At 44.3% G+C, this 23,238-nt stretch overlaps 13 protein-coding genes across 13 annotated transcripts; 5 read left to right on the top strand and 8 right to left on the bottom strand.

Moving 5' to 3' along the window:
* Window positions 1-153: 153 nt before the first annotated feature.
* On the top strand, window positions 154-1,886 carry V1514DRAFT_51952 (major facilitator superfamily domain-containing protein). The gene has a single exon (XM_066930047.1). It carries the CDS (start codon window positions 365-367, stop codon window positions 1,781-1,783), a length of 1,419 nt encoding a protein of 472 aa, XP_066783647.1. The 5' UTR covers window positions 154-364; the 3' UTR covers window positions 1,784-1,886.
* On the bottom strand, window positions 1,845-2,398 carry V1514DRAFT_319796 (ubiquitin-conjugating enzyme/RWD-like protein; the record flags this gene model as incomplete). The annotated part of the gene is made up of 2 exons (XM_066925965.1): window positions 1,845-2,152; window positions 2,227-2,398. 2 exons carry the CDS (start codon window positions 2,396-2,398, stop codon window positions 1,845-1,847), a joined length of 480 nt encoding a protein of 159 aa, XP_066783646.1.
* A 124-nt stretch (window positions 2,399-2,522) lies between these two features.
* Window positions 2,523-3,780, top strand: V1514DRAFT_51946 (Phosphotyrosyl phosphatase activator). The gene has a single exon (XM_066930046.1). The coding sequence runs from the start codon at window positions 2,556-2,558 to the stop codon at window positions 3,738-3,740; it is 1,185 nt and encodes a 394-aa protein (XP_066783645.1). The 5' UTR covers window positions 2,523-2,555; the 3' UTR covers window positions 3,741-3,780.
* Window positions 3,727-5,812, bottom strand: V1514DRAFT_330323 (uncharacterized protein). Its single transcript, XM_066927479.1, has 2 exons — window positions 5,588-5,812; window positions 3,727-5,532 (listed from the first exon to the last, which is right to left on the bottom strand). Exons 1-2 carry the CDS (start codon window positions 5,676-5,678, stop codon window positions 3,821-3,823), a joined length of 1,803 nt encoding a protein of 600 aa, XP_066783644.1. The 5' UTR covers window positions 5,679-5,812; the 3' UTR covers window positions 3,727-3,820.
* A 133-nt stretch (window positions 5,813-5,945) lies between these two features.
* On the bottom strand, window positions 5,946-9,061 carry V1514DRAFT_330322 (uncharacterized protein). The gene is made up of 3 exons (XM_066927478.1): window positions 8,824-9,061; window positions 8,235-8,715; window positions 5,946-8,169 (listed from the first exon to the last, which is right to left on the bottom strand). Exons 2-3 carry the CDS (start codon window positions 8,644-8,646, stop codon window positions 6,416-6,418), a joined length of 2,166 nt encoding a protein of 721 aa, XP_066783643.1. The 5' UTR covers window positions 8,647-8,715; window positions 8,824-9,061; the 3' UTR covers window positions 5,946-6,415.
* A 703-nt stretch (window positions 9,062-9,764) lies between these two features.
* On the bottom strand, window positions 9,765-11,332 carry V1514DRAFT_330319 (mitochondrial 37S ribosomal protein mS38). Its single transcript, XM_066927477.1, has 2 exons — window positions 10,997-11,332; window positions 9,765-10,928 (listed from the first exon to the last, which is right to left on the bottom strand). Exons 1-2 carry the CDS (start codon window positions 11,295-11,297, stop codon window positions 10,246-10,248), a joined length of 984 nt encoding a protein of 327 aa, XP_066783642.1. The 5' UTR covers window positions 11,298-11,332; the 3' UTR covers window positions 9,765-10,245.
* Window positions 11,331-13,002, bottom strand: V1514DRAFT_293319 (WD40-repeat-containing domain protein). The gene is made up of 2 exons (XM_066925367.1): window positions 11,976-13,002; window positions 11,331-11,906 (listed from the first exon to the last, which is right to left on the bottom strand). Exons 1-2 carry the CDS (start codon window positions 12,916-12,918, stop codon window positions 11,539-11,541), a joined length of 1,311 nt encoding a protein of 436 aa, XP_066783641.1. The 5' UTR covers window positions 12,919-13,002; the 3' UTR covers window positions 11,331-11,538.
* An 81-nt stretch (window positions 13,003-13,083) lies between these two features.
* Window positions 13,084-14,204, top strand: V1514DRAFT_330316 (HAD-like domain-containing protein). The gene is made up of 3 exons (XM_066927476.1): window positions 13,084-13,475; window positions 13,530-13,910; window positions 13,974-14,204. The coding sequence occupies exons 1-3, from the start codon at window positions 13,125-13,127 to the stop codon at window positions 14,157-14,159; spliced, it is 918 nt and encodes a 305-aa protein (XP_066783640.1). The 5' UTR covers window positions 13,084-13,124; the 3' UTR covers window positions 14,160-14,204.
* Window positions 14,205-15,109: 905 nt separating this feature from the next.
* V1514DRAFT_330314 (uncharacterized protein) lies at window positions 15,110-17,405 on the bottom strand. The gene has a single exon (XM_066927475.1). The coding sequence runs from the start codon at window positions 17,255-17,257 to the stop codon at window positions 15,401-15,403; it is 1,857 nt and encodes a 618-aa protein (XP_066783639.1). The 5' UTR covers window positions 17,258-17,405; the 3' UTR covers window positions 15,110-15,400.
* A 364-nt stretch (window positions 17,406-17,769) lies between these two features.
* Window positions 17,770-18,124, bottom strand: V1514DRAFT_319787 (uncharacterized protein; the record flags this gene model as incomplete). The annotated part of the gene is made up of 3 exons (XM_066925964.1): window positions 17,770-17,810; window positions 17,863-17,943; window positions 17,998-18,124. The coding sequence occupies 3 exons, from the start codon at window positions 18,122-18,124 to the stop codon at window positions 17,770-17,772; spliced, it is 249 nt and encodes an 82-aa protein (XP_066783638.1).
* A 1,728-nt stretch (window positions 18,125-19,852) lies between these two features.
* V1514DRAFT_347361 (nucleotide-diphospho-sugar transferase) lies at window positions 19,853-20,902 on the top strand (the record flags this gene model as incomplete). Its single annotated transcript, XM_066929295.1, has 2 exons — window positions 19,853-19,981; window positions 20,045-20,902. The coding sequence occupies 2 exons, from the start codon at window positions 19,853-19,855 to the stop codon at window positions 20,900-20,902; spliced, it is 987 nt and encodes a 328-aa protein (XP_066783637.1).
* A 219-nt stretch (window positions 20,903-21,121) lies between these two features.
* On the top strand, window positions 21,122-22,508 carry V1514DRAFT_330307 (ATP adenylyltransferase-domain-containing protein). Its single transcript, XM_066927474.1, has 2 exons — window positions 21,122-21,318; window positions 21,389-22,508. The coding sequence occupies exons 1-2, from the start codon at window positions 21,178-21,180 to the stop codon at window positions 22,199-22,201; spliced, it is 954 nt and encodes a 317-aa protein (XP_066783636.1). The 5' UTR covers window positions 21,122-21,177; the 3' UTR covers window positions 22,202-22,508.
* On the bottom strand, window positions 22,345-23,070 carry V1514DRAFT_264234 (DHHC palmitoyltransferase-domain-containing protein; the record flags this gene model as incomplete). The annotated part of the gene is made up of 2 exons (XM_066924784.1): window positions 22,345-22,818; window positions 22,915-23,070. Coding segments are annotated over 2 exons (630 nt in total), but the record flags the coding sequence as incomplete, so codon positions are not given.
* Between the last annotated feature and the right edge of the window lie 168 nt (window positions 23,071-23,238).

Genomic DNA, 23,238 nt, shown 5'->3' with positions numbered 1-23,238 from the left:
TTTTTTTTGGCGTACATTAGGTTAGGGAATTTTTTTTAATTTTTTTTTTGTCTATATTATTATTATTATTATTATTATTTAATTGATGTGCATGGAATGGGTTTTATATGATTTTATCATTGGTTATCTAGTTGATCAGTCGGCTGGACGCGTGCTCGTTGCATATCAAAAAAAAAAAAATCCATAATGATCGTCGGCCGGCGACGATTTCCATTGACCAATTTCCCCGCTCAATTTTTCTGGCTCCAGATTTTTGTTTATACAAATTTCACGTTTACTTATTATCCAAGGTAGAAGAACATCAAAAATATAAATATTTTTTTTTTTTCATAATACGTTTATATAATTTATTCTAAACAATGCAATGCCTGGGTCTAAATCAATAGCCAGGCGGCTAACCGCCTATGTCAGGTCGAGGTTCACGTCTTTAATCAAGCCAGCCAAGACTGATCAATCATCAATCGCAAACCCGATTGCCGCGCTTCGGTTGCTAACCAGAAAGCAATGGCTTTTTTTCATTGTCGCACTCGCAGGCTGGACATGGGACGCGTTTGATTTCTTTTCCGTATCGCTCACGATCAGTCATGTGGCTCGAACCTTGCAACGGTCCGTGCAAGACATTTCATGGGGCATCACGCTCGTGCTCATGTTTCGTCCGATCGGGGCCATAATTTTTGGCGTATGGGCTGACCATGCCGGTCGCAAATGGCCGTTCGTGGCAAACTGTGTATTATTTTGCGTGTTGGAACTCGGCACCGGGTTCGTTGCCACGTTTTCACAATTCTTGGCCGTCCGGGCCATGTTCGGCGTGGCCATGGGTGGCATCTATGGCAACGCGGCCGCCACCGCGCTCGAAGACTGCCCCGAACCTGCCAGGGGCATCATCTCCGGCATGTTGCAACAAGGTTACGCGTTGGGATACCTGCTTTGCGTCGTGCTTTCCCGGGCCCTGGTCACGACCACCCCGCACGGCTGGCGCACGTTGTTTTGGGTCGGCGCCGGCCCGCCGGTGCTAATTATTGCCTTCCGAATCGTGTTGCCCGAGACCGATGCCTACCTTGCCAAGCGCGCCCGTCGTCATGCCAACCAAGAACAACAATTGCCGCTTAATGCTGCAATCGACGACTCCGATTCATCCTTTTTAACCGCAGCAGGCGTGGCCGTGCGCACGCAGTGGCCCGTGATGGCGTACATGGTTGTGCTCATGGCCGGCTTCAACTTCATGTCCCATGGCTCGCAGGACATGTACCCGACCTTGCTCACGACCGACCGAGGCATGACCGCAAACGCAGCCACGTTGACCATGGTTGTTGCCAAAATTGGTGCTATCACGGGCGGCATCCTGATTGGCCATGTGTCGGAATTACTCGGCCGCAGGTTGGCGGTCATGCTGTCGTGCGCGGTCGGTGCCAGCCTGATTTACCCCTGGGCCATTGCCGGCACGGGCTCCGGGTCAATGGCAACTGCCATGCCGGCCGTATTTTGGTTGCAATTCATGGTCCAGGGAGCTTGGGGGGTCGTGCCGGTCTATCTTTCCGAACTCTCACCGGTTAGCGTTAAAGTGTTTGTCGTTGGCGTTGCGTATCAGTTGGGCAACCTGGCCGCGTCCGGAACCGCCACGATCATTGCCGACCTTGCTGCCAAACATGACGGGTATGCAACCGTGATGGCAATCTTCATGGCGTGCGCGTTTGGGTTTTTAATCATTGTCGCCTTTCTCGGACCCGATCGCCGGCTTGCCACCGCGGACTCAGACCCTGAATCGTCGAGTTTGCAAGATTAAAGTAAATATAATAAATACAAGCATTTATGCATACCCGTGTAATGTGCGCAAGTTTTCGTTTTCACATTGCGTATTTATGAACGTAGTACCGAACCAGGCCGTCGTAAGCAACCGGGTCATGTCTGAGCACGTTTGCAGCGTCAATGTTTAGCGGCGACGCTGGCTCCGGAGATGACAACAGGGCCTGCACGGCCAGACAAGTTGCATGAATTGTCCATGCCGCGGTCCATTGCGTGTCCAGCACGTCCAAGCATATCTCACCTGTCTGGAACGACACGTTTGGGTGACAAGTGCGGGTCGTGAAGCGCAGGCGTGGCGGCGCCAATGGGTAATTGACTGGCACTTCAATGTCGACCTTGAAACTCCCTCCTTTGCCACCCTCCCAGTCAGATTAGTTTTTGAAAAAAAAAGAAAAGAAAAGAAAAGAAAACAACGGTTTCTACCTTCGTACGGGGTCGAATCCGGTCCCAGAACCGTGCCGGCCCAATGAAACATGTCATCGTCCACAACCGGACCGAGCTGAATCGCGGTTTTTGAAGTGGCTGATGTTGAACCGGTCAATAACTCCTTGTACTCTTTTAATAATCGGCGAGATGCCGTTGTGGATAACGACATTATTCATGTGCAAATTGGAGAAAAAAAGAAAGCCTGCAAAATCGGGTTTGCGGGGAAAACCATCGTTATGACTAAGTGCTGACAAAACGGCATCTAAATTTCGGCCTTGACAAAAGCATTCAAAAACTCACAAAACAGCAAAACCAAAAAAAAAAAAATGGCATTTGAAATACCAATTACAAGAATACGAACTCAAGCCGATTTAGACGTGTTTACAAAGTCATCAACTTATGAATCATTATTTGCATTCATCACGAGCCTAAACCAAGCCGTGCATGGGGTGCCGAATTCAAAAGTACCGTCACCGGCACCGGTGATTGTGTCCAAGCTGGATCGCATGCTTGATCAAATCAGCCATTTGATTGACGTGACGCCGGCGGTGGATAATGCCAAATCACGATTTGGCAACCCCGCGTTTCAACAATTTTTCGATCTTCTTGAATCACGATTGCTCGGTCCTGCAAATCAAGTGCAAGATCAAGATCAAGGATCGTTGTTGCAAGACCTGAACTTGCCGGATGGCAGTCAACCAGAGATTGCGACTTATTTATTAAACTCGTTTGGCAATCGCACCCGGATTGATTACGGATCCGGTCACGAACTCAACTTTGTTTGCTTTTTGTATTGCCTGTCCCGGTTTTCGATCCTGCGCCCGGCCAACGACGACGACGACGACGACGATCCGGTTGCAGACTCGGTTTTGCTTGCCAACGTTGTATTGATTGTGTTCAACAAATACATGGCAATCATGCGCAAGTTGCAAACCGCGTATTGGTTGGAACCTGCCGGATCGCATGGTGTTTGGGGCTTGGACGATTACCATTTTTTGCCCTTCATGTTTGGCTCGTCCCAGCTGGCCACGCACAAGCACTTGCGGCCAAGATCGATTCATGACAGTGACATTGTGGACATGTATGCCTCAGAGTACATGTACCTGACCGCGATCCAGTTCATCAACTCGGTCAAGACCGCGTCGTTGCGGTGGTCATCACCAATGTTGGACGACATCTCCGGCGTCAAGACGTGGCAGAAAGTAAACGAAGGCATGATCAAAATGTACAAGGCCGAAGTTTTGGCTAAGGTACCCATCATGCAGCATTTCCTGTTTGGCTCGATCCTGGCCATCGTTGGCGGCAACCTGCCCAGCGAAACCGAGCCGGCGTCAGCGTCAACCGCAGATGACGACACTAACCAGGCAGCATTTATTCATGCTGGACATGTGCATGCTGATGGCGTGTGGGGAGATTGCTGCGGTATCAAAGTCCCGAGCGCAATCGCTGCCAGCAAAACAACTGCCACCGGTACATTACGAAGTGTAAATCCGTTAATACCCTTTGATTAATTAATTTTTTAAAAAAAAAAATATTAAATACAAGTTACATAGTCATGATCCATCCTTTTGTTTTTTGTTTTTTTCCCTACTTAATAGTCAAATTCTGATTCACTAGAATCATCCGCTTCCACATCAATGTTGGCAAACAATTGTTGTTGATGCCGTTCAAAATCGGGAAAAACTTCTGGACCCAACGTGTTGATCAGGTTCGTGACTTCGACAGCCAAGTCATGCCTGGTCTGTTTTAACTTTGCAATCACGTCCTGACTGACCAAGCACATGATCAACAACGGCTTGAGTGACTTGAAAATATCCATGCCAACTTCGCCAATTCGTAGTGCCGCATATGTAATCATGGGCAGCACGATCAACCAAAATACGGTGATGAGCCATAACGGCCTGACGGCCGGTAACAGGTCGTACCTGTTAGCGCACCATGTGGCCAGCAATGCGTAAAACCAATACAACGCGGGCGCAAACCCGAGCGCTACCAAGATCTTCCAAGTCGCGACCACGTCCCTGGCCTTGATCTTGACCGCCGACGCCTTCAACGCCACGGCTGCTTTGCGCTGGGATATTTTTTTCGTCGTGATAAACACGGGCGCAAACAAGATCGTGCCCGGCAACGCGCCGGCAGCTAGCACGACCAGTTTGGCTGACCGGTACACGAGCTTGCTGACAATGACCGGGAACGACAACGACGCGTACTCAACCTGATGGTCAAGCAAGCCCAGGTCTTGCAATTGCTTGTTGTACGACGTGACGGCTTCGCGCAGGTGAATAATGCGCCGGTCATCCTTGTACTGCGTGTATCCTGCAATCAGCCGCCGGTTGAGTTCCACCACGAGCGATAACGGCATGCGCTTCTGCGATGGCGGGTTGTACAGCCGCCGGGCAGCCTGGATCACCATCAACGTGTCGTAATCCTCCGACGTGACCGTGACGGTCTGCAACGAGTTTGTAATCAATTCAAGCAATTGTTGCGTGGCCTCACGTTTGCCGGTGCTGCCGGTTCGATATAATTCGACTAATTCGGCCGGCACCGTGAACGGCGAACCAAACTCGACCACGGCTCGTGATCGAAACTTGTTTGGGTGGAAATAATTCATGCCGCACGGCACGATTTGCAAGTCACAGTTAATATCCCGATCAAGCGTGCCCAGTGCCATAACAGCCACGCCAGCTTTTAACGGTAACAATCCCGGCCGGTCATGCGACCCGCCTTCGGGGAAGATGCCAATGCATCCGCCAGAATGCAACCGCTCGTATACGGACCTGTACACGTGCGCTTGATCAACTTTGGCCGCAAATTTAAATTCAAGCCGGTCCTTGATTAACGCATCAATGCCTCGCTGGTTAGCAAACGCAGATTTTAAAACCAATTCGTCATCGGACACAACCTGGGCAACCTCTGCCGAACCCAGCTTGCTGCCGATCGAAATCAAGCCGCCCGGCACAATCTCAGTCACGAATTTGGTTCCCTGACCCTTAATCACGTCCGGTCGGTTCTTGTCACCGATATAGATCCTGCCGGTTTGCGGCTTCAAGCTGTCCTGCGCCCTGTCCACGCCGATCGACATGATGCACCGGCACATAAACCCAACAAACTTGCGTCGCATGGACGCTTCAGCAACCAAGTATGACAATCGGCGACCGGAATGTTGAAAAATTTGGTTCATGAGCACGACGCCGTCCACGAATTGGTTCGCATGCGGTGCGGCCACAAAGATGACCGGTCCGGATTTGGGGATCCGAAACGCACCTCGAGACTTGATCTCTCTGAAAAACAACGTGATGGTGACTGCATGAGTAAGAAAATTAGCATTTTGATTCACATTCAAACAATGCAAACTCACTTGACAACGACCACAATACGAAATCGTAAACCATCGTGGTCAAATTCTTCTCGGTATCAATCGACCGTTTCCTTTTATCAACCTCACTCATGTTTGTTTTCTTCTTCTCTCTTCCACCCTTTATAGTATAACTCTGTTTTCTTTAAAAAATAAAAAAATAAAATAAAACCTGGCCTTTGGTCTTGCGTAACAGCAGAACCACCAGACATGCAATATCAAAAAATCATGAACCTTCTTCGGATTAAGTTTTCCCGGAAGTATATAACCATTGTAACATTTGCGGAGTTTGAGGGGTTTGTACGCGTGGCTGTGTGGTGGCTCATCCAGACGTAAACCGGTTGAAGATTTTAAAAAAATATTAGATAAATAACATGTCGACATATATTGTTTGTAGTTTCAAGTCTGATAAGTAATAGACCAAGGTTTTTGTTAGTTGTTACGTAGACCCAAGTAGTAATGCATACAAACTTCCCGCTCAACAACGACCAACTTTTACTTTTTGCATATTTTAACGCAGTATACAAAAAACCACAAAACAACGTGACCGACATATATGTATATATGTTATCATATATTTGTGACAACTATGAAATAGCGGAGGTAAAAAAAAATGTTACACAAAAACAAACCGGAAAGAATAATATAAAAACAACCTACATAACACAAAAATCACTCAAGCAAACTTTTTGTGCACATTAAAAAAAAACACACAAACAAAACAAACAAAAAAAAATACCGAATCCCTTATATAGATATAGATATATCATCATTGTGTTTCTCCATTCCTATTTCCCTAATTCCGAAAAAAAACCCCATTAAACGATAACTTTAAGCGCTGGCATCGGCTTCAGTCTTGTCCTCGGACTTCAAATATCCATCAAGAACTTCAACCGAGTACTTAATCTTGTTCTTTAACTCAGACTCGTCATCGAGCAAGGCCAAAATCTGATTGTTATCAAGTTCAAGAAGCATGCCGGTGATCTTGGGAGCAAGCTGGGGTTGCTCAGCCAAAACCTTGGGATACAAGGCCTCACCAAGAATGTTCTTTTGAGTCTCAGGATCAACAGCGGCAAGAGTAGCAGCAGTAATGCCGCTTGACGGAGCACCTTGAACAGGCACGTTCTCCTCCTCACGACGAACTGGGGCTTGTTGATGGTGCTGGCCACCACGGCCACCTCTGGCACCACCACGAACGGATCCGTTGTAGCCACCACGGCCACCCCTACCTTGGCCCTGTTGAGGAATACCCTGACCTCCCTGCTGAGGAGACTGTCCCTGAGGAACCTGTCCTGGCAAGCCTGGAACTGGCGAGTATCCGTTGTAGATTGGTGGAATTCCGTAAACCTGGAGTGGTTGTCCGTTAGGACCAGATGGAACACCACGCGAGGCCCACTGCTGCTGAGGTGGGATTCCCTGGCCAGGACGTGGCGGCAGACCGCCTTGCTGAAGAAGAACTGGGTTGCCACCGGGGAATGGAATGCCCCGACCAGCAGGGACGCCGGGTGGGATGAATCCACCAGGCTGCTGGCCAGCAGGTCCGTAAAAGATGGGGTTGGGAATGTATTGGCCTGCCAATCCAGCAGCAGCAGCCTGTTGTTGAAGTCGAAGCTGGTTGCGGGCTTGGATTTGTTGTTCGAGTTGTGACTTTCTCACGTCCTTGCGCTGGGCAAGGGCAACGTAAAGTGGCTTGCCGTTCAACATGCGCTGGTTCATTTCAGTAACAGCCTTGGTGGCCTCGTCGGGAGAAGAGAAGCAAACAAATCCGAAACCCTTGGACTTGCCAGACTCGTCACGCATGACCTTGGCAGAAGTAATAGTTCCGTGCTCAGAAAATTCCTCTCGGAGCTTGTCATCATCGACTTCGTCATCAAGGTTCTTAATGTAAAGGTTAACACCTTGGTACTTTGAAATCTTTTCAAGACGAGCAGCTTCGTATTGCTTGCGGAGTTCTTCCTCACGCTCATGCTTCTTCTGAGCACGACCGACGTACAACTTCTTGCCGTTGAAGTCAATCTCGTTAAGCTCGTCGACAGCTCTGGCAGCGTCTTCGTGGTTGTGGTAGTTAACAAAACCGAACCCGCGAGACTTGGCATCATCATCCTGAGCAAGAGAAACGGAAGTCACCGGGCCGAATCTCTCAAACAAATCTCTGAATTGCTCATCAGTAACTTCGGAGTCAATGTTCTTCACATAAACATTGGTGAAGTTGGCCTTGATCTCTTCAAACTTGGATTGACGGTCCTTCTTAGAAACGTGATGACCGACATAAACCTTCTTGTCGTTCAACAACATGCCGTGCACATGCTTGATGGCGTTATCAGCAGCCTCGGCAGTCTCGTAGTGAACGAAGCCATATCCGCGTGACTGGCCATACTCATCAACGGCAACCTTGCAAGACAAAATGTTACCAAAGGCAGAGAACGTGTCGTGAAGAGCCTTGTTGTCAATCGCAACGTCAAGGTTCTTGATGAAAACGTTTCCAGCACCAGTCTTGCGAAGCGAAGGGTCACGCTGAGACCACATTATACGGCAAGGGCGTCCCTTGATGCTTGAGTAGTTAAGCTCCTCTAAGGCACGCTCACCTAATTACCAGAGGAAAAAAAAAAATTAGCACGGTGCCATTTTCATGTAGTCTCAAAAATCATACCATCAGCAGTGTTATGGAAGTTGACATAAGCGTAGCCAAGAGAACGTCTGGTGACGGCATCACGGCAGACACGAATGGAAGCAACTGGTCCGATCTGGTTGAAGAGTTCGAAAAGCATGGCTTCGGTAACGGTAGGTTCCAACTCGCCAACATAAAGCGAAGCCGAGTGAGCGCCCTGGGCAGCATCATCGCCCTTGGCTTCACCCTCTTCAGCACTAGAACCGTCAGCTGCTTCAGTGGCAGCGTCAGCAGCAGGCTCGGTGGCAGTGGCGACAGCGTTGGTGGCCTCGTCGGCGGCGGCGGCAGCGGGAGCAGCAGTTTCAGGAGCACCGGTGGTAGTTTCAGGAGCAGATCCTTCAACCGAAAGATTCTTAAGATCCTCGGTGGCAGTGGCAACAGCAGCGTCAGACATATTGAAATTTATTAAAATTGATGTCGAAGTTTAAAACTGATCGATCAATCTGAGAGGTGATGATAAAAACTAAACAAAAAAATTTATACGTTAGAACCTGTCAAGGCAATTATCGTTCACCAATCTAACGATCACGATTTAATACTCAAAAAAATTAAAAATAAAAATATAAGACACCTTTTAAAAATTATCTATCTCCTTTTTTGGTTTAATTATAACAGCCGACTTTTAACACAAAAAGACGACAAATAACAATTATAGATAAAAACCTGAAACAATTATCAAATGGGTTTAATTTTTTCTTATTTTAAAATTTTTTTGGTAATTTTAAAAGAATAAGAAAGTCGGAAATGGGATGGGGGAAAACGAAGAAAAAAAAAAAAACTACTTTGTTTGCACTGTGGATGAATTTTTCAAAGAATTTTTGCTTGTAAGCAAAATTTGTGTGGTGGGTACGATGCCAAAGCAAAAAGCGCTGTTGCGGTTATGCCTTTACTATGCGCGTGCATCTGTAGATATGGCGGTACTGCAGAGCTGCTTACATGTATTGTTTGTTTAGGTAATGCTACTGGCAGCAATTATGTAATTGAGGTAATTCAGGTGCCACGAAGTAGGCCATTAATAACTATTGAATTTGAATAGCCATAAAATCTCAACATCAATGTCAATAATTTCCATTCAAATTCGTCAAACAAGCGCCGATGAGATATACAAAATATAATGGTATCTATCATCTTGAGAGCGCAGCGTACCGAAGACAACGAATAAGTTCAATTTCATTTGGGTCAGTTGGTTTATATGATGGCAGTAATAGTTGCAACCGCAAAAGAAGAATTTGAAGAACAAATTTTTGTACAAGATCATAAGAGTCTTGCGGTCCGGCAACCGCATCAGCCTGAATAACAGACATCAACATTTGAATTCATTGTCAATTTCGAAACACGGGCCTCGGTCTTTAATAGGAGAGACACCGCGATCCACGTCCCGCAATGCATTATAAAAAAAACTCCGATAATATGTTTTCCGGTTTCAATTCTTCCATTGTTAATTCTCGCAATTCCCAGTGTTTTGAAAGCACCATTGCTGTGTTGAAACCTCAATATCCAAATAAACAAAGTCCGTAGCTAGCCGGCCTGGATTAGTTAAGACCTCCTGCGTTAAGGATAAAACGTCTTCCCCATTCAACCATATTTTATCAATCAGGCTAACGGCCAGTTCTTGACCGTTCGTAACTTGTCCATGATATTTTTGATCTTTGAGTTTAAAGCTATAGGTATACGCCGGAAGTTTGTGAAACGGAGATGAGATTTTATTGATGACAGTGGCTGTGACTAGAATACTTGCCGGTATTGGCACTGGACAAGGATCAAAACGCTCATGTGATTCTACCACGGCTATCATCTTGCAAAAACATTTGTCTTTTTTTTTTTTTTTGTTAATCAGGTGATGATCATGGTCAACATGTTACGTGTATAACGGCGCATGTTTGCTCATGAAAGGCTTGTGAATTTTTGCCAGGCGTTCGCACAATCTAACGACATGTTTATAGTAATAAGTTTACAAAGAGTTATAGGTTTGAATAAAAAAAGAATAAAACAATCACTTTTCAAGCTTTCTCTTTTCAAACCTCTGAGCTTTCCGCCTCTTGCGGAGCTTGTGCTTCTTCATTTTCAACCTGCGTTTCCGCAACACGCTGGTCATTTGCATGTCCTCGTTAGCAAAAACTGTTTTTCTGTTTTTGCGGGCCACGATCTGGCCATCGGCATTCATGACAATCACAGACGTGCTAAGCGACGACGACGACGACGACGACGACGGCACGATGCCTTGCTTGATGGACTCGATCGCATCCGGCTTGGGATTGACCACGATGAAGCATCTGTAATTTGACAAAATATCGGAAACCGCACTATCCGTGCTCTCGAACCTGAGTTCCAACACTTTTGTGCCTGCTTCCACATTAGCCATTAACCTGTCGGACTCGAATTCGGGTTCGGGTTCGAGTTCGGGTTCGGTACCAGGAGGAGGTGGCGGCCGAAACGATCGCATCTGGTCAAGCACATGTTCTGGCAATGTTTTCATGACCGGATCAAGTTCAGTTCCTGCGATAGACGTGGCTCCAAACGGCAAGTCATAGTTTTCATAACCGTACTCTGCCTCAATGTCGTGCTCGAAAGCGTCGGCGAACGCGGTAGACGACTTATGATATGGCGAGTTCTTTTGCGAAGCCTTGTCCAAATAGACCGGCCTATATCCAGCAAAAAATGAATCAAACGCAAGATCTATATATAATCACGCCCAAATAATCTGTTAAAATATAAAAAAATAAAAATAAAAAAAATTTCCATACTTGAGCGGCTGATGTGATCGGTAGAAGGAACGGTCACTTGCAATTTTTTCGCTGGTTGAGACTCTTGCTCGCCAGTTTCCAAATTATTAATCTTTTTTATCCTTGCCGACTTGGCTGGTTTTGAATTTGCTGACGATGAAGACGATGACGAATACCTGCGACCGCGAGAAGCTAATGGCAACGTAGTACCCGCCTGTACCGGCAAGGCACATGCCAACGCATTCATGGCAAACACCGTTTGCTGCCTTCGTAATGCATTAGCCGATTGGCTAATGCCATTGAGAATGAGTCGTGAACCCATCCGAGTGTTTGAGTCGTTGCTAGCTTGAAGGGTTGGCAAACGAATTTATTTTCTTCGCACGACAATTACAAACGTTGTTTTCCGGCCAAATTGTTTTCAGGCAGGGTAACTGTTACCTACAAAATCTCCAATCTTTCGCTTCCCAACTTGATGAATATCAACTTTTGTACATTATTACATATAATTAATTACTTTTGGGAAAAACCTGTGACGTGACATTATTGAATCTGCCCTTTTTGTTTCAAGCCTGTATTGATGCCTCGGCCGAATTAGAAAACGCCTTGTACAACTCTTCATATGCTTCTTGTAACCTGGTATTTTCTTCTCTGAGGTCCTGCAGTTCCGCATCATTATTACCATCCGTCGTGGCGACAGAAGCAACAACGTCGTCTTGTGCTCCAACCTCAGCCGACAGAATCTGGGGGATCTGAAATACGGACCGTGATATCGAAAACGTCACGTTCTCCTCATTTTCTTGGTTGGGAATCCGGATCCATGCATCATGGCTTGCTCGAAACCGTTCGTCCGCAGTGTGTCCTAACGAAGGAAGATTGCTAAACTCGTCTTCGGCCGGCATTTTCTGCAGTACCGTGACACTATACACCGGTCCTAAAAAAAAAAAAAAAAAATTATACTTATTAATAAACCAGAGAAACAAATTTCATCAGCAATCCATACCTTTTTTCCCTTGAATTGATTTCAACGTTTGCCTGGTGGCAACGTCCCAAACATGCACGTCGCCATCTTGCGCGCCCGACGTGAGAACGGATCCGTCAAAGTTCAAATCTAACGCCAACACCGGCCCGGAATGATGGGTAAACTTGGGACACTCGTCTGCCGAAACTTGTACGATTCGCTGCAATCCGCCAGAGTATTCGATCGTCCGGCTCGAGGTCGACCGGTACATTTCAACCAAATAAATCGTGCCTTCTTCGCTGCCGGTATACACCGCTCTCTCGGCCGGATCAACCACGACACTGTAAATCGGTGATGCAAACACAAACGTGGTGATCAATTTCAAAAATTGGCCGGTCCATACTCTGCAACTTCGATCGGTCGAGACCGTGTACACTCGTGAATCCAACGCAGTGCCGTAGCCAACATGAACATCTGTAATCTCTGACCCATGAACGCCCACGGTTGCGATGGGTTGGATCTCGGACACGTCGACCTTGTTAATCAAATCAATCACTCTCCACGACATGAGCCTGTTTTCTCCAACCGTGTATACCACTGCATCATCATAACTAAACGCAATTTTGCTAACCGCGTTATAATGAGCCTCCTTGTAGGCAAAACATGTGCCGGATGCGATTTCCCATAAAATAATCTTGCCGGTCGCGGTTCCGGCCACCAAGAACTTGCCCGATCTCGATGCGGCAAGGCAGGTCAATTTTTCTGGCACATGAAGTTTCTGCATGGGACCTTCTTTTGTAAACGAATAAACATTAATGATCGGACGATCTGACTGGGCAACTAATATAAACGAATTCAAAACCACGGTTCGGTGCTTGAACGAAACATTCTGCTTGAAGTTTCGGCTAATGACCGTGGGCGTATTTAGCTTGCATAACGTGAACCCACTTGGCTCTGATGCGTATAATAATAATTCGTCGTTCATGATGAATTTATAAGTATAATTTTCAATTCCATCCGTTCTTTTATGTAAATTTAATGTTTGGATATTGTTTTTTGACAAAAATCCACAACTTCTGCGGCTCTTCGGTGGGAAAATTTAAACGTTTTCAGGGACAAAAAAAAAAAAAAAAAAAAAAAAAATTCAATTAAACAACGTAAATTTTTTTTATATAAAAATAATATTATAGAATGACAAATCTAGTAGCCACGTTATTATCAAAAAATGCCATATCATCAGTGCAAAGATCAGCATGGACTCAAGTTCTAAACTCGTTGTTGATTTCTGATTTCAAAATCTCGCCGCTTTCAGACCGGGCGGAAGATTATTTTTTCACGTTGCCTGCACAAGTTGAATTGGCAACTTTGAAAAACCAAATTAACATTACAAGTCGGCAACATGATCTTGATATTGCCGTGCAAGTTAATGACAAGTTTCGAAAGGGCAGGAGGCTGGTAGTGTTTGATATGGATTCCACCTTGATTCAGCAAGAAGTAATCGACATGATTGCTGCCTATGCTGACGTCGAGGACAAGGTTTCAGTAAGTCACTCGCAAAAATAAAACAACAAGAATCTAAATTTTTAAATGCAACAGGCAATTACTGCGCTTGCCATGAATGGTGAGATTGATTTTGATGAGTCGCTCCGTCGCAGGGCCAGTCTGCTCGAAGGCGTGACGTCTTCCGTTTTTGAGCAACTCAAGTCCAAGATATTGATAACACGGGGTGCCAAACAACTCTGCAATGCATTAAAAAAGGAAGGATATGTTTTGGCAGTGTTATCAGGCGGATTTATCCCGCTTGCGAGTTGGTTAAAGGATCAACTAGGGTTGGACTATGCGTTTGCCAACAGCTTACAATTATCTTACGACGGATTGTTTTTAACCGGACAGGTTGAAGGCGAAATCGTAAACGCTGAACGGAAAGCTCATTTGCTTCGTCATATTGCTGAGTTGGAAGACATTGAACTGAGAGCAGTAAGTTTGGCCTTTTTTTTTTCTTTTTTTATAAGTCGAAACCAACCTAATGGTTTCGTTTAGTCAGTCGCGGTCGGTGACGGAGCCAACGATCTCGTCATGATGCACACTGCCGGGTTTGGAATCGCATTTAATGCCAAACCAATCGTGCAGGACAAGGCACCGGCACGGTTGAATTCTTCCACGCTGCAAGATATTTTGTATTACCTTGGTTATTCACTCGAAGAGCAAGCCAAGCTTATTCAATAGAAGATTTGAATATATTTTTACAAAAAACATGTCCATATATAATAACAACAATAATTGAACTGTAGAGATGGAGATGATTTGATTGTTGACCAACGCGACAACGCGACAACGCGGAACGCGTGCGCTTCATTGACGATAAAAACCAAAAATCATCACAATCGTAAATGCAACCGCATCTCATCATCTAGATGCCAAAGTCAAGCAAGCAAAGCCATGCCAGGTCTCAAATAATCGTGCTCTGGCGCTCCTCGGCTTTTGCAATCGCAATCGCAACAGATCATACCTGCCAGGGCAACACGTTTGCCAGCCATCTCACCCCAATGCTTAGTTACAACCACGACTGCTTCGGCACGACACAAGCAAGAGCCAGGGCAAGCTGCCGCTAAACAGGCCAGCACGGATTTAGACCGCGTGATCAAGTTCTTGCCTCGGTGTCAGATCAGTTACGTTTCGAACGTGCCGTCGTTGACATACGTGCGCACGTATGGCAATCAATCGATCTCTTTTGTTTGCGCAATCTTGTCGATCGAGCAATCGTTCACGACCCGCACCGGATTATCAGTTTACAAGTTTACGATCGTGGATTCATCCGTTCCCGTCGTCAAAGCCAGCAACGCCGTGCCAGCTCATGATCACGACGGCGTGATGCCACGAGTGCTCCAGGTCACGTCATTCCACCCGATTCATGATCACGTCCAGGTCGGGCGACGTTTGCCACTTATCCAACGTTTGCATGCAGGAATACAACGGCGCACTAAGCGCAACATGCCGTCAAAATCGAACGTGCATGACAATTTTATCATCGGCCAATGATCTCGGTCAGGCCGTGACGAGCACGATGCGATTTTACAAGTCATGGCGTCGACACGACGCAAGGTCAACCTACGCAACCATGATTTTAAAACTAATGATTGAATTGCAAGATTGGGTTGAATTTATTCAATGCAACCGTTTGTCATGTCATACTCCAGACCTGTCAAGAACTAGTTTTTAAAATAAATAATCATCCATTGATGTAGTAACACAGCAAGACACAAGTAGACAATAACAAGCACATTTAAAAAAAGTAAAAGCAAAAGCAAAAAATAAAAACACCAAATCCATGCCAGAAAAATTTAAAAACAAAATCTTAAGGAAACCCAATCTAAAAAAAAAAAATATAATCTCTTTTTTAAAAGTAATAAAATTGTCATCAACGGTCATGTCACAAAAAAAAAATATATAGATATATATAAGGCAAACTATTCGGACTGTAAAGATTGAGATTGTCGTGTAGGAAACAAATCAGTCGGGTTCTTAAATTCAGGAAACACGTCTGGTCCAAATGAATTGATAACTTCCGTAACTTCAGCTGACAGTTCCTCTCTTGTAGATTTTAATTCCGCCACGGCGTTAATCTTGTTTGGATTAAGGCATGTAAATAATGGCTTTAAAGATTTTGAAATATCCATTCCAATCTCGCCAATCCTTAACGCGGCAAATGAAATCATGGGCAAAAAAGTCATGGAAATAATGGTAATAAACCAGATTGGCCGAATGGACGGAACCAATTCGTAATGATGAGTCAACCAAGTAGCAAGCAACGCATAAAACCAGTACAACGCAGGAGCTAATCCCATGGCCACCAAAATCTTCCACGTTGCGATTACATCTCGCGCTTGAATCTTAACCGTTGAAGCTTTTAATGCCTCGTTGGCCTTTTGCTGAGAAATATTTTTTGTGGCGATAAATACGGGAGCAAACAAGATGGCGCCAGGCAGCGCACCAGCAGCCAAAATTACTAATTTGACAGACCGATAGACTAACTTGCCCAAAATAACCGGAGTGGATAATTTGGCGTATTCAACCTGATGATCAAGAATACCCAGGTTTTGAAGTTGCTTGTTGTAATTAGCCACCGCACTCCGCAGGTGAATGATTCGAGTATCATCCTTAAACTGGCTGTAACCCGTGATCAGTCTTCGATTCATTTCAACCACGAGAGAAAGCGGGATTTTCTTATTAGCAGGCTTGTAAAGCCGCCTTGCTGCTTGAACGACCATTAGAGTATCATAATCCGGCGACGTGACCGTAACCGTCAGAAGGCTGTTGTTTACAATCTCGAGCAGTTTTTGGATCGCGTCGCGCTTGTTGCCATCAGAGTATAACTGAACAAGTTCTTTGGGGACACTTAATGGTGAACCGAATTCAATCACTGCCCGTGACCTAAACTTGTGAGCATGGAAATAATTCATGCCACAGGGCACAATTTTGACGTCACAGTCTGGGTTGAGATCAAGAGCTCCGAGAGCCATGATTGCGACTCCGGCCTTGAGAGGCAGCAAGTCGGACCGGTCATGCGAACCGCCTTCGGGGAAGATGCCGATGCAACCACCTTCATTGAGTCGTTGAAACACTGCTTCATAAACTTTGGACTGGTCAACCTTGGGCGCTTTCTTGTATCGCATAGAGTTCGCAAGCAAGGCTTCAGTAGCTCTCGAATTCTTGAACGGGGTTCGCAGCACAAGTTCTTCATCTGAAACGATGGTTTCAATCTCAGCCGACCCCAGTTCTGATGACAACACAATCAAGCCACCAAGCACGCATTCGGTTTGAAACTTTGTGTTTTTGCCCTTGATCACTAACGAATTATGCTTGTCATCCATATAAATCAAACCCGAACCTCTCGACGTTAAATCCTGAGCCCGGGACACGGGGATGGACGAAACCGACCGAGCCACAAGACCAACGAACTTGCGCCTCATTGACTTTTCTGCAGCCAAAAAAGAAATGCGACGGCCAGATTCGTTTCTGATCTGTCTCATGAGCATGATGGGATCCACGAATTGATTTGCATGAGGGGCAGCAACGAATATGACCGGACCATGGCGCGGGATTCGAAACGCACCTCTTGGCCTGATCTCCCTAAAAAAAAGATCAAAAACGACGGAGAGGATCCAGATCACCATGTCATAAATCCATGATTGAAGCGTTTGTTCGGTATCAATCGAACGGCCAGACCCATGGCTGCTATTGTTTGCAGCAGATGCAGCAGGCCTCGAGCTCTCGACAGGTTTCACCAGAAGAGATAGAACGGGGTTGCGAGGCGAGTCAGTCATTTGGCCAACCACAAGACAACAATTGATTGGTCCACAATGGTTCTTGTGTTACGTCGGACGACGCAAGGGCTTGTTTTTATAGGTGCAGTTATGCGTGCTGGTCGATCCTGATTGCAAGTTCGCTTGAAACAAATAAAAAACTCTCGGGACCGGGTTTAGGTTTCAACTATGTGTTTTAAGAGTTTCAGCACTCACGTCAAGCCTTCATAATAATAATACAAGTATATACCAAGTCAATGCTTGCTATGCTTGCTTTTGACTGGTAATTTACAATTGTCGATCCGATTCACCGTGGCTAATCAAGTGCACTCTCAAATGGCGATTGCGATGGCGATGTCGACCTTGAGCTTGAGTTTGGTTTCAATTGGGGCTGTTGAATGAACAAACACGTACGTGTAAACGCTTGCACAATACGCTCAGCACCATGCATAAAAGTCATATAAATATATATAAATAAGTTGTAGTATAGTTATGTATTATGACGTGAGTTATGTAATACGCTACCGACTTTGTTACTTTGACGATTCTTTATGTAACTTGTCAAACGCGATACCTATAAACGTCAGTCATCAACGCGCTCAGAACTCGAACCGGTCATCACTCACTGTCCGGATGTTCGTCGTGCCAGGGCTTGATTCCCTCAGGCTCAGCATACCTGTACTTCTCCGCACTACCCTGGCTCCGTCCTATACCCATTCATTTAATACTCTTATCACGATATATCAACCATTTTTGCATACCAAACCAATACCCCATGGCAATCACGGTTGCTCCGGTGGTGGCAAACAAAATATAGGTTTCTGGATCTCGCCTAACCATTTTGTACACCTGCTTCCAATTGGTTTTGGCAATCGACAATAACGTCATGATTTTGTATATTGCTTATCGATGTAAATCTGGTTTAAATACAAAAATAGATGTATTAAACAAAGGTACGAATCTGCAACCTTGGCCATTTTTATATCCAGGCAACATGACCAATACCGCTTATCTAATTAATTTTTTTTTTCTGTTCTACAAGCCGTCATGAAAACTTATGTTTTTTACGTGGGGTCCCGGATTGGCTGATCGTTGCTCAGATGAGCTCGTGCCGCGTGATGCCATCATTGACATAAAATGAAATGTTTTGACAAAGGCAAGTCATGCGCGACAATTAATTAACAACAATGAAAAATATATGCATCATTATTCATTACGTCTTTGATCGTTAATGTTAATGGCTTATTGCTAACTACGTAGTTACAGTACTTTCACGTTACCTAATCAATGACGTCAACATGAGTTAAGCTTGCAATTACTGTTAGGATTGCGCGCTTTAAGAAAAGATTAGCCTCGCTGACTAGACAACAAAGATAGCAAAGAAAAAATTTTTACGGGGGAAAGAGTCTAAATTACAGGAAAGGAATAGCTATAGCATACCCTAAACCAGGTATAGTATCAACAATTACGTGACTAATTTGTCCCTTTGCTACAAAACCCGCAGACTTCTCAGCACATTTCTGTGAATTTTCTTTTATCTTATTGTATAGTAATGATTTTTACTTTTCAACAAATAGGGCATAAAGGATGCTCAAACTGCAAGCACCTGGTCCATTTGGAAGAATTTGTATTTTATGGTTTTTTAAAATTAATATATTTTTTGGTCTTAACGAGTAGGACCCGACTTGAACGGGCATAATCCTCCGCGAATATTGTTTCTAATCCTTTAAATTCTTTTTGTTTATTATAATACTTTCTCAAATTTAACATTTACAATAAACTATCCTAAATATACAAATATAATAAAAAAGAGATCATTGCCGCTGAATAATTGCGACTCGTTCGTTAATTGGGAAATTTGCGATTGCGGAATATCGTGGCAAGGTCGATAATGTTACTGAATCTTGCCGGAACAATGTCAAGGGGTCGGGGTCGGGGTCGGGGTCAAACAAATAAAATACGTTGCAACTGCAAGATTCACATGAATGTAAATTTCCATAAAAACTCTTGAATTCTATAAAATTCTCAACGCCCCACGTCCAAAGCTGTGGTCGTCATGAACATTTACTGAGTTCGTCCACCATCATCATGATGGCCCCTGCTTACGCGTAAGTGGTGCGGCGGTGCATGGCCTTTGCCTTGATCCACCGCTGATCGTTTCACTTTCGCACAAAAAAAAGAAAACATTCCATTGCTGCAATGTTCCGCTAAATATAACCACTGCTGGATAATAGAAACTTTTTTTTTTTTTTTTATTTTGTATTTGATACCATGTCGTATAGTTCGGCTTCTTACAAGGACAAGTCACCGAGCTTATCGTCATCAATAGGGTCATCCCATTTTCTCCGGCATCGAAAGATCATGTGGTTGCGGCGGTTCAAGGTGCAGCATGTCGTGCCAATTGTTTTGGTTCTCGTGTTTGTCGTGTATGGCCTGTTACTTGTTTCACGACAGTCACCAGGTTACGGTCGCGAATCTGAATCGCTGCTGGAGGGCCAACAACAACAGGCCAGGCCTTACACGGAGGATGATTTTTTGTCAACCTATGGCATTTCCAAAAAGGATCTGTCAGTTTTCTTACCACAAAACGTTCAAATCGGCAAGGAAAAGGCAAGCATGGTCATGCTTGTTCGAAACAGAGAACTTAATGATGCGTTACGATCGATGCGTTTTGTCGAGGACAGGTTTAACCGAAAGTTCCGATACCCATGGACTTTTTTGAATGATGAACCATTCACTCAAGAGGTACATATATATATCTATCTATATATATTCAACGTATACTCATGTTAGAATATTTTTTTGTAGTTTATAAATTATACTACCGGCATGGCTTCAGGAAAAGTACAGTACGGCTTGATTAACAAGGACCAGTGGAGCGTGCCTGATCACATTGATCTCCACAAGGTTAAAAAAAACATGGAAAAAATGGTTTCCAAAAATGTGATTTATGCCGGCAGCATGTCATACAGGCACATGTGTCGTTACAATTCTGGATTTTTTTATCGCCATGAACTGTTAAAAAATTATGATTGGTATTGGCGAGTTGAACCCGGGGTTGAGTTTTTTTGTGATGTTGATTATGATCCGTTTACGTACATGAGGACTCATGGTAAGGTTTATGGATTCGTCATGTCAATGTATGAATACCTGGCCACAATCGAAACATTATGGGATTCAACCAAGGAATTTGTTCGTCAGAATCCGCAATACCTTGCGGCAGATAATGCGCTCGATTTCTTTGTCGATGGCAAGTCACCTTCAAAACAAGGTGACACTGAAATCGATGGCAATTATAATCTTTGCCATTTTTGGTCAAATTTTGAAATCGCCAGTCTTAATTTTTGGCGATCACCTGCATATTCTGATTATTTTAATTTTCTTGATGCCCAAGGCGGATTTTTTTATGAACGATGGGGCGACGCGCCTATTCATTCGTTAGCGGCCGGATTGTTTTTGCCAAAGGACAAGATTCATCATTTTGGTGATATCGGGTATCGGCATCTGCCATATTCGCGTTGCCCGCAGGACGAAAAATCTCATGTGTCCGGTCGGTGTTATTGTAGCAGGCAGGATCATTTCGATGACGATGGGTATTCTTGCCTGCCGAGATGGTGGAAAGTAGCCGGACAGAGCGAAGGTGCTGGCCCCAGACCTGCAGAATGATCACGTCAATTTTTGTACATAGTTTTTATTGACGATATATTACAACTTTTATTTTTATCTGAAATGCAAAAACCGTTCGTTGTAACTATACTCTGCAAACTGGCGGCCGAAAACAAAAAACACAAGTTGGTCAAGGGTTTGCTTTGCATCACGTAATCGGAGCCCCCCGTTGCCATTAATTCAAAAAAGTTGAATTGTTTTTGTTTTCGTACAAGTTCAATTTCAATCCATATTAAATAAAAAAAAAAAAGAAAAGAAAAGAAAAAATTGGAGTCATGTCATCATCATCTTTTTTACCGATTGAAGCTGATTTTGCTACCTTGTTGAAGGAAAAATTTAAATCTGCTACTGAATCTGGTTCGCTAAAGTTCACGCAGTCGACTGAAGCAGACGAGGTTGAAGATGAAGTGTTCACCGTAAAGCGCTCCTCGAAATTTTTTTTTTTTTTTATGGTTTTTATAAAAGACTGACAAAAACACATAAAAGTTTCAAGTTAGGATTGCTCCAAGTTTAGGTCAGAAATCAAGTTTGCAACAACAACAACAACCATCAGTATTGTCGCCAAAATTTGATCCGTTTGAAAATCCAGAACCAGCATTATTTTTAACCGAGATTGGAACCAATCATTCACTTGTTTTAAACAAGTTTTCAATCGTGCCATATCATTTCTTAGCCATCACGAAAAAATTTGAATCTCAGTCTAGTCCGTTATCGGAACATGACTTGACCGTTACCTGGTCCCTGTTGCAAGCCAAACTCAAAGGTCAAGCAAATTCAAGATTATTGGCTTTTTATAATTGTGGGTCATTAAGTGGGGCCAGTCAAGATCATAAGCATATTCAATTTATCCCCGTGTCCAAGGACATTCAATTGATTCCAGATTTCGTGCTTGAAGATTTTGAAGCACCAAGAAGCAGGGATGCGCTTGGAATCGCTCCCATATCTCACCCTGGTCTTCCGTTTGCGCATTTTATCTTGCCAGTGCCAAAAAATCCAACGATTGATGATTTGATTCTTCGATTTTCGGCCCTGTTTTCAAGGACATTAACCGTGCTGAGAGAACACGATCAATCCAACAAGTCATATAACTTTGCAATGACTTCGAAATGGATGTTCATGGCACCGAGGTCAAAAGAAGAATTTGAAGGCGTGTCGGTTAATTCAACCGGCTTGGTTGGATTGTTGCTGGCCAAATCTCAATACCAAGCCGAATTAATCAAAACCGTGACGCCACTGCATATTCTTGGCAGCGTCGGATTGCCCGTATTAGACAAGACTGAGCAACAACACGATTACTAAGTCGGGTTGATTTCGTTTTCCGTCCTCCTTGCTTTTGTTGTTACGGTGTAGCAATCACGTTTGGGCATGCATAAAATAGAATTCATATTTCGAAGCATATGATGAGTATTAAACGGTCGGGGATGATTTCGACTGGTGTCATGTAAAAACTCCCTGGTCGACTCTCCTCTGCACAATAGCATGACGTGATAAGCTAGCAATGCCCATGGGTAAAAACCCAGGATGATTATGAAATATATCGCCAGTGCGAAACTGACGGGCGCAAACTTTAGCGAATCAATAAACGATTGATTATTTTTATGCATGTGCATGAAAACGTGAAGCAAGCATTGCGTAGATCCATACAATGCCAGAAAACAAGCCGTGATTAAGAATGAGAAAAAATAGCGATAGTTCCTGATTCCGATACAGGTATTTAACCACACGCAATGATGATCCAAGAAGTCAACGCAAACATTACATTTCGAACAATGGCTGGCCCTGACCGGACGCCAGATATGACAAGTCATGCAATAATTGATCGTATAGTTTATATTTTCATTTCGAGAATTTACGGTAACCGAAAGCATGGTTTTAGTTCCGGGGGTATGATCCCAATGAACATTGACGGGAAGAGTCTAATTCAACAACCAGTCAAATCAATCAATACATGACGTTACTTATTGATTAATTGATTGATTGATTTTTTTTTTTTTTTGAAAAAAAAAACTTACACCAGGATCAGACCATGCGGTTTTCAAAAGCGACGATAAGCAAATCAAAAAACCGTACAGCAACGTGATTGGAAGTGCCGGACCAACATGCCGCCATATCCACGGCCCAGTGAACCCAAAATAAACCCCACACGGAATCACGGTTCCGACAAGCACAAAAAACTTATTGCAAGCCTGAAATGCAAATCGGTTAAAAGCAAGGTTCGAAAGCGGCATGTCAATTGCAAAATTACGACATGTATATTGATCGTGCCTGTTGTTTATTGCCATCATGAACGTGGGGCTGATTACTGCACGTGCAAGCCTGCTTATCAAGTACTTAGG

This window comes from Lipomyces japonicus, assembly GCF_038497905.1.
Source record: "Lipomyces japonicus strain CBS 7319 unplaced genomic scaffold V1514scaffold_17, whole genome shotgun sequence".
In the NCBI taxonomy this organism is placed as follows: Eukaryota; Fungi; Ascomycota; class Lipomycetes; order Lipomycetales; family Lipomycetaceae; genus Lipomyces; species Lipomyces japonicus.
The sequence above is the reverse complement of the archived record's forward strand: the minus strand, read 5'-3'. Positions and strand labels throughout refer to the sequence as shown.